The 13,092-nt window shown below is 36.9% G+C and overlaps 1 protein-coding gene across 1 annotated transcript in view; it reads left to right on the forward strand.

The window, feature by feature from the left end:
* Positions 1-13,092, forward strand: part of PHIP (pleckstrin homology domain interacting protein) — a 96,565-nt gene that overhangs the window by 43,448 nt on the left and 40,025 nt on the right. The window contains exons 12-16 of the mRNA XM_018078175.2: positions 2,124-2,252; positions 7,174-7,399; positions 10,382-10,519; positions 11,530-11,713; positions 12,387-12,510. Of these exons, the coding sequence (XP_017933664.1) occupies positions 2,124-2,252; positions 7,174-7,399; positions 10,382-10,519; positions 11,530-11,713; positions 12,387-12,510 (801 nt within the window). The remainder of the gene's footprint in view (positions 1-2,123; positions 2,253-7,173; positions 7,400-10,381; positions 10,520-11,529; positions 11,714-12,386; positions 12,511-13,092) is intronic.

Here is a 13,092-nt window from a genome sequence, read left to right on the forward strand (position 1 = left end):
AAAAAAATTCTACTGGGTAGCACACTCTAGTAGGCTTTGGTTTTTAATTTATAATAATAAAAATTACATCTTGGACAGTTATCCTCAACAATAATTTTTGTTCTTATAAGGATCTTTATTTCCAAATATTTGTTCTTCAGACCTGAAGGATTGTACTTAAAGGTCTTATAGTCACCCTTTCTAAAAGCACTTTTTAAAACCAGATTCTGGACATGTTTAGAATAAAACTATTTGCACTGTACCTGTCCCTAAATAGTAGAATGCTATTCTTTTCCTTTACATAAGAAGGGAATGTTTTCCAACTAACACTCTAATCCCCAGGGGGTTCTTGAAAATGGTCCATCCAAACTATTTCTTGATGGAAAGGATTAAAAAACTGCATCATCTTAATAGTTGATTTTTTTTTTCCTTCTATTTCTCATTTTTCCCTTCACCATGGTTAGCAAATAGTTCTTCCCACAACATGTCTTGTTTTCCTTGGAAAAGAAAAAAATCTTCGAAACTTAGACTCCGGAAGAACCCTGAAATTTTATTTAGGTAGGACTTGAACGTTAGGAAGCTTGACACTTCGATGTTTCCTTTGTTGGAGGAAGGGAAAGGAAACAGAAATCTCCCTATATAAAATACTTCTTTTCCAATTTTTTACTATATTTCTGCAAAGCTTATTCTTGTGCTGAAATTCCTTCTGCTTTCCACCTGCCTTCCCCAACTGTCTCCCTTTAATACAGTGAGCTTTCTATATACAAAAAACAGCACAAAGTTGTAATTTTGTCATGGTAGTGGGATCTTGCTTAGGCTAAATTAATTCTACATACCTGACTGTTGCAATGTTATTGTTGCTTGCTTGGAGCTCTGTTTTTATTTTCCATCTCTTTCTATAAGATACTTCTGTTCATTTGTTCTGGAATTCTGGGTAAAAGGGAACATAAAACTTGCATTGGTTTATGTTCTCTTTTGCTAATTCAGAAACTCATTTGACTTTTAGGGAAATTATTTGTAGTAAGGAAGACCTTTATCAAACACCTGAAAGCACTGGTAATAGGTGTAGCAGCCTCTGTCACTGGGGGATGTGCAGGGGTGTGGGTGTGTTGTAAGACCATGGGGAAAGGATTTAGAATTCTTGCCTTTGTCTCAGTCTGTAAGAGAGAACAGTACTGACCTCACAGGTTTTTCAAGGCTTAATTTGTTAACTTTTAAAAATAATACTGGTGGCCTCTAGAAGGTGCTGCAGAAGTGCATAGTGTTACTGTCTGCAGGCTGGATATTGGGGTTTTTTTCTTTTTTTTTTTTCTTCTCTTTTCTTTTTTTTTTTTTTCTGGCAGTATATAGGCCTGCCACAGTTAGGGGAAGAATTTTGTTTGGTATCTCTTTAAAGAAACTGCAAAAGTACCTTGCTGGGGAGAATAGAAAGGGGCTTTCTGAAGAGGTGCTGAAGACATGAAAATTCAGAGTGGTGATTGGTCACCTCTGCTTGATTGACAGGTTGCAGGGAAAAACAAAAACCCATTTGTTCTGGCTTAATGGAACTGGAAAACAGAAAATGAGTATCAGGTAAAAATTCCTTTTTTAAAATCTTTGCAGTTCTCCTTTAAAAAGTGGAGTTTTTACACAAATCTACTCCTTCCCCACTCCAGTAAATTAGGAGTAGGAATTACAGAAACAGGCAGTTGCTAAGTTGTGTAATGCGGGTTGTCTATGTCAGTGCATTTTTTAGGGGTCAGGTGTTCTGAAACACCTCAGCAGCCAATGCTACTGGGCTAGCTTAGCAAAAAGGCAGAGGATGGAAAGGGTGTAGTGACTAAGCCCTGAACTGGACCCAGCTCTCTGGTTAGGCTCAATTAGCAGGACATTCAAGGGGAAGATTTTATTTTCACTTCCTATACTGTGCCTGCTTTGTGGATAAAGTCTGTCAGTTTCTACTGCTATCAATTTGGCATCTTTCATGAGCATTACAAAATTCACTGAAAAGTGAATAGCTAAAAAAAGTAAGCTTTGTTTTAAAGTAGCAGTATACTGTTGTACAGATTTTATAATAAATTTCAGCATCAGCACCACAGTTTTGTAAATCGTAATTGTAAAATTATTTACTTATGTTAATTATTTTGTATGTTGATGTATTTCAGATTGAAGGACAAGGACATGGTGCAGTTTTTGACTGCAAGTGCTCTCCTGATGGACAGCATTTTGCATGTACTGATTCTCACGGTCACCTTCTGATTTTTGGCTTTGGTTCCAGTAGCAAATATGACAAGGTACAGTGCAAAATGAAAAATCAAATGTTTGTCTCTGTTGAATGCGTTGATGCAAACTTTTCTTTAGAGCTTCATTTCAAGAGGGTGTATCTTAAGACAATTTTGAGACATTAATATGGGATGTTTTGAATTTCTGTTGTTGACATTGAGCTTTCTTTCACTGTCTTTTTTTAAATTATGGAGACATGCTGTTAAACTACTGTTTATGTGGGAAGTTCAAAATAATATTAACTTAAAAAGAGAATTTAAAATTAACCAGTCATTCTGTGTTCTCCTAAGTGACAAGGTTACAAGTGTCTACTAATGGGTCCACATGGATAATGTGAATAAACTGCAGTGGAACCGATAATAGTTAAACATTTTGCTTTAAATACTTTTCTGGTTTCTAACTAAGACAAAAAAAAGGATGTGGGTGTGTAATAGAACTAATTCCTGCTATCTCTATTTAAGCATTGCATAGCCTGGGAGAGAATTATTGACAAAAAACGTACTGTATGTTCTAGTGATGCAGTTTTATGTTTGTTATTGAAGTACTGTCATGGATGCCTTTGTGCTTACACAGCAACTTTCCATCATTAGTGTGATTAAAATATTGTGTCTTTACTCTAATGTCGTAGTCTGCACTGTGTATTCGAAATGTGGGTGTCTTGCCACAGACCCTCATGACTGTAAAAGATATGTAGTGGTTTGGTTTTTTTTTCTTCTGTAAAAAAATGAACATGCCCTATGAACCATACAGGTTACCTAGTTTGGAGCACCCACGAGGTCCTGGTTCTTCTTTTACCACCCAGGAAAGAAATGAGGTGTGTCCTTTCTCCCTCTTTCTAAGACCTAAACAGACCTATGTGCTCCAGGATTTTCATGTCTGCTTCTGGGCTGATAGTTGAATGTTGTTGTTGAAGTGCTGTTTTCTGGATCTTGTCTCCTGCTTTGGGTCTTCAGACTCAGTCTGGCCTTGAAAGCATTTTTGCAAATGGGGGCCTGAAGGAAGGAGAGCAAAAGGAATTTTAGTCTTTGTCATGTAAGCTGCATTTCTTTCTGTACTCCTACGGAACCATTTGCATATTGGGGATTTATTTTTTCTCCTTGTCTCTTTACTCTGATATGCAGACCTCAGTACTAGGCTGCTATTGCTATCCCTCAGTTATTATTAGCTGTGCGTTTCCCCTTCTATTCCAAGTAAAACAAATGAGTAGATGCACCACAAGCAAGGAAACTCAGGATTATCAGATAATTTTCTTCGTCTTTTAGAGTTCTTACTGTTCCAAACTTTAAAACCTGTTGTAATAGAAACATCTTTCTTACCATGTCCATGGATCGTTCCAGGTTTCTTTTGCTCTCCAATTGTTTTCGAAGTATGTAGTCCTCTGCTACTCAGAAATGCTGGAAATGAAATGAAGCTGAGAGTCTTTTTGCTGTGATAGCAAAGACAAGATTTTTCTTTACACTGCCATAGGAGAATTTACCTGTGAGAGATTAAATCTGTTTGAAGAATAAATACAATTGCTTTTTCCTGCTTGAATTCTACAGATCCTTTGTTCTCTTGGAGTTTTTGCTGCAGCCTCTGAGAAAAGATTACATTTAAAATTTTTCACTTAGTGGATGGTTTAAAGTGATCCTCCACAGCTCTTGCTGTGCCAGTGGTAATCTTGGCATTCTTGATCATAAAAAAAATTGGAGGAAATAGGACTTACATTTGTTACCTTTTTAATCTTAGTCTTCCACTCATAGAAAACTCAGCTTCTAAGTTTCTGATCTCTTCCTTGTGTGGTTCCATCGCTGCCTTTGGTTTTGTCTGACGTGATTTATGGGAAAGTGTAACTACAGGTAGGTATGTGCTGGAGATAATGTTCTTTTTTGTGTCTTCCTCCCCTCAGATACTTGGGGAGTTTTCAGACATCTTGTCAGAATATGATCTGGTAGGATCTGTGGTTTTTTGACCTTAAAGTGTTTTCCACCTGCCTTGGAAAATTAATTTTACAGAAGAAAAGAGTGTGATAACCTGTCCTGTGTTCCTGCATTTGCTCAGGACAGTGATTATAGCCGAGATAGTGTTAGCTCTGCTGAGAGAACAAGCTCTTGGTTTTCTACATGTATGTTTTTTTCATGTTATATTCAGATAGTATCTGTGTTTCCTGGTTGACTGAAACCGATATCCAGGCTCTTTCCCCCTACAGTGTGATCTTGGCCATGATGAAGGTGAATGGGGTGGGTTTTGTTTGCTTGTTTTTTGTTTGGTTTTTTTTTATGACACATGTCTTGGTGGAGTAATTCTGGTGTGGGGAAAAGAAAAGGAATACCTTCGCTGCTTGTTTGGGGTCCCTTGAGCCAATCTGAGCTGAAATTTCTGAGTGTGTGAAGATCACCAGAGTTCACTATCAACAGGGCATGTGCACTTCAGAAGTTCTTGCTTAGGTGGAAATTTGTCCAGGAATGCCTAAAGGTCCTAAAGTGTAAGGTGTCATTTAGTTGATTTTAAATCATAGACTATTCTGAGTTGGAAGGGACCCATGATGATCATTGAGTCTAACTCCTGACTCTGCACAGGACAGCCCCAAGAATCGCATCATGTGCTTCTGAGTGTTGTCTACACGCTTCTTGAACTCTGACAGGCTTGGTGCTGTGTTCACTTTTCCTGGGAGCCTGATCTCTGAGCTTTCTAAGGCTTTTGCTCCTGTAGACTGTCCAAACCACAGTACTTTGTTGCAAGTTGACAGTTTGTGTGTGCTGGATTGGTGTAGTAGTGGGGAAAACCTCTTTGTGTAGCTGTGCCCATTTGGAGAAACTGAGCATTCTGAATGTGTAGTGTAGTTACTGGAGGAGAGTCTATCTGTAGAACTCAGACCTTATGGAAAGCTTTTGTGCTCATACCCAAGCTGGGTTTATGAAATCATATGTACAGAGAACTCATGTGCAAATGGTGATGTGCTATCATCTTATTGTCATGAATTTGATCTCTAATAATCAATAAAGAAATGTCTGATTGTTAGTGCTTTTAACTGTTTGTCTGCTGATTTTTCTCAGGATGAGATTATTGTCCTGGATTCCAGTAGGGACATTCCACTTGAGAGTAGGCCTGAGCCCATGTTCTGAAAGAAATGTCATTGTTATCTCTTGTAGTAGAAAATAGTTGTTTACTCTCTCTACTATACCTGATCACAGTACAGAGTACACAGAAGAGTAATTGCAAAGAAGTCTTTCATGATCTTGTACCAGATCTTCCCTTTGCTTGAAAAACTTGGGATGCAGACAACATTGTACAACCAAATCATAACATATTAAAACTCAGTTTGTATGACCTTGCCATTGGAATCTCTTCAGTGTGGGATGTACTTCGTAGGAAAACTTACACTAGGTGTAAGTATTGGGTACTCTATTACTATGTTTTTAGGAGAAATTTTAAGTCCTCCTAGAGGATCCATGTCTCTATCATATTGAGCTATTGTGAGTTGAAGGAACAAAGGTTCCTTCAACCTTGGGGGGGGTAGAATCACGGGCCTCGATTCTATCAATCAGACACATAAAAGCACTTGTATCTTTCTCATTCAGCCTCTGCTAACAAAAAATCTGGCAACAAGAGTTCATCCAGTCAGGGCTTCTTACTGCCGTGGAATATCACTTTGTCCATAAGTATTTTGAAAGGATAACCTTTTGAATCCCTGAAGTAAATTCTTTTCCATTGCATGTTTCTACATAGCTTTCCAATTTCTTCCTATTGTTATTTTTCTGAAGTCTAGATCCCATGATTCTTATGGATTTTTGTTTGGTTTTTGTTTGGTTTTTTTCATCCACCTCATGTGGATGCATGTAGGTACTTTCTGAATTGACAAATGTCTGTCATCTTCTCACATCCAGGACAGGAGACTCTTGTCACTGAGAGACCAGATCTCTGAGTGTCTGCTATAACCTCTGCCTTACTGATTTTTACATAACAAGTTACTGGAAACTATATTATGGATTGGTTACGATAGAGCATGCTCTTCAGAAATTAGAGTTATGTTCTATGACAACTGAGGCATTCCTCTGTCCATGCTCAAAAGACAAGATTTTTTTTTTTTTTTTAGTTCTCTATGCATTGAGTCCGTCGTTAAACTGAATACATCAGCTGCCATGGGGTTCGCTTGCCAGTGGGTAGTGTTGGGATATGTAGTAAACACATCAGCTTCTCTTCTGTTCACTTTTTCTTGTGATTCAGTATCTTTCTGATAATACAATACTGAGATACATGTGCCAACAAGGGATGGAACATAAACCTTTTTTACATACTATTTGGACAAAAGAATTCCTCAGTCTTGAGGGTCTGTGAAAAGTCATCTATAATAAATTATGAGCCAGGCAGACTGAAATAAAAAATAAGACTTTGAGCCTGAAAAATTCAATTTTATCTCAGCTTTTTTATTTTATCTATTGAAACTTTTTCAGATATCTAGCATTATAATAGGATATATATGTTTTGCTGGTATTAAAATATTTGTCAGTGCCCTGATGTAATAAATATTTTTCCTATTTTTCTTCTTCCTGCACCATAGCTCATAAGTCTGTGACACAATTTTTTATTATCAGAATATATATTCAGACTATAGAAGAAAATTTATAAACTAATACATCCATGCTGTGTTCAGTAGAGATGTCTTCAAGTAGTTAAATATTGCCCCATTCCCCAATTCTTTAAATGCTTCCCAACATCAAACATGTGGATTGTTCTCTTTGCAGTATAAAATAGAAAAGGCATACTGGGCAACAAAATAGTAATGGAGTAATTAAATTTTTCCCTTTAAACTGAAATAAACAGATCGGCTTATAAGCCTGTTTTTGCAAAAGTAACCACAAGTGTCATTGTTAAAAATACTTTTGGCAGTTATCTTCTATATGTTTTTTTAATAGGTTCTTTAAAAAAATTACAAAATGACTTTGTTTGCAGATAGCAGATCAGATGTTCTTTCATAGTGATTATCGGCCCCTTATCCGTGATGCCAACAACTTTGTCCTGGATGAACAGACACAGCAGGCTCCACACCTTATGCCTCCCCCATTTTTGGTTGATGTGGATGGCAACCCTCATCCTGCAAGGTATCAAAGACTAGTTCCTGGTCGTGAAAACTGCAGGGAGGAACAGCTTATTCCTCAGATGGGAGTGACATCTTCAGGTACGGAAAATTTCACTTTGCTTCACTAAACAATAGTCCACCTCCAGGTACTCTATGCTTTCACTGTGTTCTTTTTCTTAATTTCTGGGCATAGTAGTTCATGTAGTGTGGAAGAATTGCAATGTCTGTGGCACTGATTGCTTGTGACAGTTTTACTTACAGTATTGCCATCGATCAAGTTGGTGCTAGTTGATGCTAGAACACCAGTTAGCTTGGGGCTCATTTCATTACTGGAACAATGTAGGATGCTGAGTGAGCTTTCAGTTATCTCTTTGGGATGAGATTTCCTACTTTAGAAAACCTAGGAAGTAGACTGATCTTCCACGGATCAGTTGGAAAAGAAACTACAGTAACTACACTACACATTTTCCTCTTCCTACAAGAAGAAGAAAATGAGAAGACACCTGAAACAAACAAAACGCTCTTCCTCTTTAGATGGAGACAGTCATTCATCTTAAGCTTTGGTGGTCTGGTTAGAGAACTCTGAAGCCTTGAGAAGGATACAAAATCTAGGGAGTTCCTTAATAGTTTTGTTCTCCAACAAGGGAGATGTTGGGAGGAACATGCCTATATACAGGGCCAGTGGCTGGCTGTTCAAAACTACCTAAATGTGTTTCACGTGGGTGGGGATGGAAAAACAATGCCTACTCACTACGTGTCACTAGTTTAATATTAGTGTGAATGAGGAAACAGTGACTGGTGAAAGTAGCTTTAAATGTTTTCAAGATAAGCAGTTAAGTATTTGGATATTCTTGAAAATATGTGAAAACTGACTAATGTGTGCCGCTAAATAGTAGTTTCCATGTATATGACACTTAAGCCTGTGGTGTGTCAGAGATTCCAGGAAGGGTAACTGACAGTGTTTTTACCAAAGTATCTCTTTATCCTTATTTGTAGACCTTGGGATTATAAGCCACTGAATACTTGAATAATTTTAAGGAGGATTTTCATATTTCCTCCAAAATTACAGGAAGAAATGCTACCTGAGAAGCAACTGTAAGAAAGAAAAAAATCCTTTCTGGTGAATGTATGCCATAATTTACCTCTAACTTTTAAGCTAGTGGCGTTGAAACTAAATTTGATTTCTAGGGAAGGGTGCAACTTCATTGTTACAGCTACAGCGTGGATCCACTGCATTGTGAAATTCTCCAAATTTGAAAATGTCTCGGGCATATTCTCTGATATAATCTCATGACTCTGCACATAGACCCAACAAAATTAAATTTAATGGTGTGTCTGCATGATACATGAATGCCTATAGGAAGGTGATGTCCATAGCATTTTGTTTAATAGTGGGAAGTCATCAACTTTTGACAAAGAGATTATTGGGAGACACAAGACTTTTTTCTGCCTCTTTATAGTTCAGTGACAACACATTCACCCTTATGCAGAGGTAAACTGTTTATATAGTGTATATGTTCCCTTTCACTAAGGAAGCTCCTTTTCTTTCTGAAGACTTAGTGTGGGATTTGTTGAATCTCACTCAGAGCACTGACCATTTATTTCTTGTCAAGTTTTCTGTTGGGGCTTTTAAGAGTAGGGCAAATTCAGATAGTCATGCTCTGTTTACTGCTTAGATGTACCTGAAGCTCCTTTAAACCAAATGTTTTGAAAATATGAAGTGCATACCAGTATCTTGATTATTTCATTTAAAAAGAAACCACTTACTGTTTCTTGCTAAGGCATAGTCTCATAGCTAGATACATAAAAACGTTCCTTTTGTTTAGGTAGCAGTTTCCTTATTTCAGATCATTCTTGGGTTATTAGTAGTATTTCCCACTGTTCTCAGTAGACATTATGTCTGGTCACAAGATCAACAAATTAATCTGTTTCACTACATGAGTCAGAAAACATCCAGCTGTGGTTATACCAGAGCTCATTCCATGATTCCAAGGTTCTGCTGCTTTACAGAAGTTGACTTCAATAACCTTGAAAGCCTGAGAGCACTATCTTAAATATTTTTTTCTGCATACAGTTATGAGATAGCTACTTCTGTGCAGCCACATAATCAAAGCTCTTCATTTCATAGCAGTTACTGTATCTAGTCTTTGATCTTGCAAAGTGCAGTTTATGCTGTGATATTTCTTTAGAATTGTGCTGAAAAAATAATTTCTTTAGCTTGTTTCTTTAACAGTGTTATCCCTCGTTACAAAGTTTTGCAAATTCTGCTTTCTCTTGACTAGAGCTTCCCACCACTCTGTTCCACCATCTCATTATTCTGTGTGAAGGTGTCTTGACTTCCTTTTTGAATGAGTACTGTAACCCTTGTCTTTTTCTTCATTTCTCTCTGTTTTTTGTGACCATTATGAGTATGAAAACAGGTGTTGTGTTGTTTAGGGTGTGTATTTTGCTTGCTGCACAGAAACAGTATTATCGCCTTGTAATCACTTCTGTGAGAACTGTTTCCCTGTTCTATTCAAGAGATTTACCCAAAAGGAGGTTTCTTGGCTGTTTTACATACCAAAGAAAATTAACATTACTTATTCTGTGTGGTCACTGTGCCTATGTGGAGCTCAATCAAGCATTTTTACTGCTTGGTGTTATACAGTATAGATAATTGTTTTCTAATTCAGTTGGACCTCCTTGATATAGTTCTTTCATTGAAGCTTATAAGGTGTTTTATAATGCATTTGAGGCAGTCTAATCTTGGATTTGAACAATTTACATTGACTGAGCTGGCAAACAACAATTGTATTAAGCTTCTGTGGCTTGCTGGCACTTGATCAAATTTAAACTTTTATTAGGAATCATGAGTGGTCATCTTTACCCTACTCCAGGAAATATAATGCTCTCAAATATTATATTAAGAAAAAAGTTGTCCTGTTTTAAAAAATGACTTTTAGAAAAATAAGCATTAGCCTATACTTATACATGTGATAATTTATTCTACTTTTAACTTTCAAAACTAGAACTCAGATGAGCTATCTGTAACATTTCAAATTAACATTTATGTATTGTTCTCCTGTATATTTTACTTCGCAGGATTGAATCAAGTTCTTAGCCAGCAAGCAAATCAAGAAGTTAGTCCGTTGGATAGCATGATTCAAAGACTTCAGCAAGAGCAGGACCAGAGACGTTCTGGGGAGGCAGGAACCAGCAGTAGCAGCCGGATAAACAGAGGTAGATCACTGGGGGACGGGTGTTGAGACTGGGTGTTGGAAAACATAAATGCCATTATTATGCATGATTTGTGCATTTTGGTGAACTACTGGACAGGAGGTATGGAGCCATAGTAAATAATACAGCTTTCCCGTGTTTTTTACCTTTCTGCAAAATCCTGGGATTCTTAACATTATAAATTTATCTTTGTTATTGTCTGCTCACTCAGAGGATTGCAGCAGCTGTGTTCCCTTAGAAGTAACTAGTCTGTTTAATCTGGAATTGGCCATCTACTTGTTTGAAACCTGACTTCTCTCAAATAAGGACACAGGAGGGAGAAAAGTGGAAGGAGCTGCTTGTTTTTCTGTAAAACTAGAGTACACAATAGTTTTCAACACTTAAAAAGTCACGGTTAGCAGTCCAGTAGAGTAGGCAAGAATAGCTTGTGTGGGGAAGAATATGGAAAAATGTTTAAATTTTGCTACTGTGTAGGTGTTTGAAACCTCTTCCATGTGTATGGTTTTGGTTTGGGTTTTATTGGTGCGGTTATTTTTAACCTCTTGACCATTTCAGTTTTTTGTCTGTAAATTTTACGGCTTGATTCCTAATTTCCAGTGTTGTGGCTTCATTTTTTTAAAGGTAGAAGACTGTTTAAGGAACACACCGATTCAGTGAGATAGCTCACTGTTTTATAATACAGATCTAGGCAGCAGCAGTGATAGTCAGCTTTGCATAAATGTTTTCAAAAGCATTTTTAAAGAAAAGCAAACATTTGCTTCACTTCAGATTGGTGATACGTCTGCTCCTTTTCAATGTAAATTTTTAAACAGAATGCTGGAGCCCAGAAGCTGTTTGTGTGTGTGTAGTCGTGACTATAGAATCTGCTGAAATAGTTATATTGAGTTAATATAATTTCTTTTAAAGTAATAGATAAAAAAAATTATTTTTTCCCTTTCATTTTGAGATTTTCTTTTAAATGCTACCCTAAGAATTTCAGATCAAGTACAACTATTGCTTTTTGATTTTTTTAGGGTCTGTAAGTTCTACCTCAGAAGTACATTCACCACCAAATATAGGATTAAGACGTAGCGGACAGATTGAAGGTGTGCGTCAGATGCACAGCAATGCACCAAGAAGTGAAATAGCCACTGAGCGGGACCTTGTGGCTTGGAGTCGCAGGGTTGTAGTGCCTGAACTGTCTTCTGGTGTGGCCAGGTAAACACAGGCCAAGGTTGCAAAGAATTTTAGTCTGGTGAACCTAATTAAATTGAACAGTTTTGGAATTCACATCATCATAGAACCATTTGTGAGGGGGTTTTATTTTTTATTTTGTTGTCTCAAATTTCTTATAAAATCAGTTTCGGTTTGAAATTACTTGTTTGTATAACACTTGAAAAATCTTGGAATTCTAGAAGGATTGGGAATAAAAATTGACCACTTATTGAATTACAGAGGCAATGGAATCTACTTGCCTCAATATTTTCTGACTTGTAGCATAAGATTACATGTTTCAACTTCTTTTATTGTCATTATATGGCATTTTATGCCTGGAATACTGACGTAATCCATCAGGTGCCTGAAATAAATTTTGATTTCCAAACTGGAACTTTATTTGTTCAGTAATTAACTCTTATGATGAATACTTTAATGATCAAGTCAAAAACCTACTTGCCACAGTCAAATATAAACTGCTCTAGTTCAGTGAAATGAGATGGAGATCTTACTTTGTTCATAAAAGCTAATTTTGAAGCCATATGCTAACTGTAAAGAGAAGAGCTACGGTTCAAAGAATCTTATAAATGTTGAATGTTTATTCCTTGGTTTGGAATAGGTCCTCTCAGTTGTAGTAATTGCCCTTAGAGTTAACATCTCAGTTTTCTTTTTTCAGTAGGCAAGAAGAATGGAGAACAGCAAAGGGAGAAGAAGAAATAAGGGTGTATCGGTCAGAAGAGAAAAGAAAACACATAATGAGTCACATTCAAAGAGAAAACAAAATACCTACTTTCTCTAAAGTAAGTAGTCACCTGTACCTTATCACAGAAAGAATCATAGAATTTAACTCAATGCATTAGGTCGCATAAATCTACATTCCTCTTCTCAGTTTTAAATTTAAAAAACAGGGTACAGGGGTTTGTTTACCTCCCCAGAATGAGGAAGCGTGCCTGTACTGATGTTTCACTATGTTCTGAATAACAAACAACAGGGATTGCTTTTAGAACCCTCTGAGAAGGGGGAGAATCCCTGCAAATCTGCTGTTAGGGACATGATTTGCTGTAGGGAGTCTGTCAGTATTAATCAATACATCCTGCTGCTGTTGTCTACTGTTTGATATACTCTCTTCATTTTCCATCTCACATTCTGTAAGCCATTTTTACTTTTCAATGGATAATTTGCAGGCATCCTTGAAGGCCCGTATTTTACTAAGCTTTTGATTAAGAGTGAAAACAGTCTCCTGTATAGTAAATGTATTACAAAACACAAAGCATGGGTTCTCCTCTACTGTTACTTAAAATTTACTTCCTTTATTACAAAAATATAGTTGGTTATTTAGCTAGAAAAGCACAGATAGCCATGTGCAATGCACAGATAAAACT

Source organism: Manacus vitellinus, unplaced genomic scaffold, assembly GCF_001715985.3.
Source record: "Manacus vitellinus isolate BGI_N305 unplaced genomic scaffold, ASM171598v3 scaffold_4_pilon, whole genome shotgun sequence".
NCBI classification, from domain to species: Eukaryota; Metazoa; Chordata; class Aves; order Passeriformes; family Pipridae; genus Manacus; species Manacus vitellinus.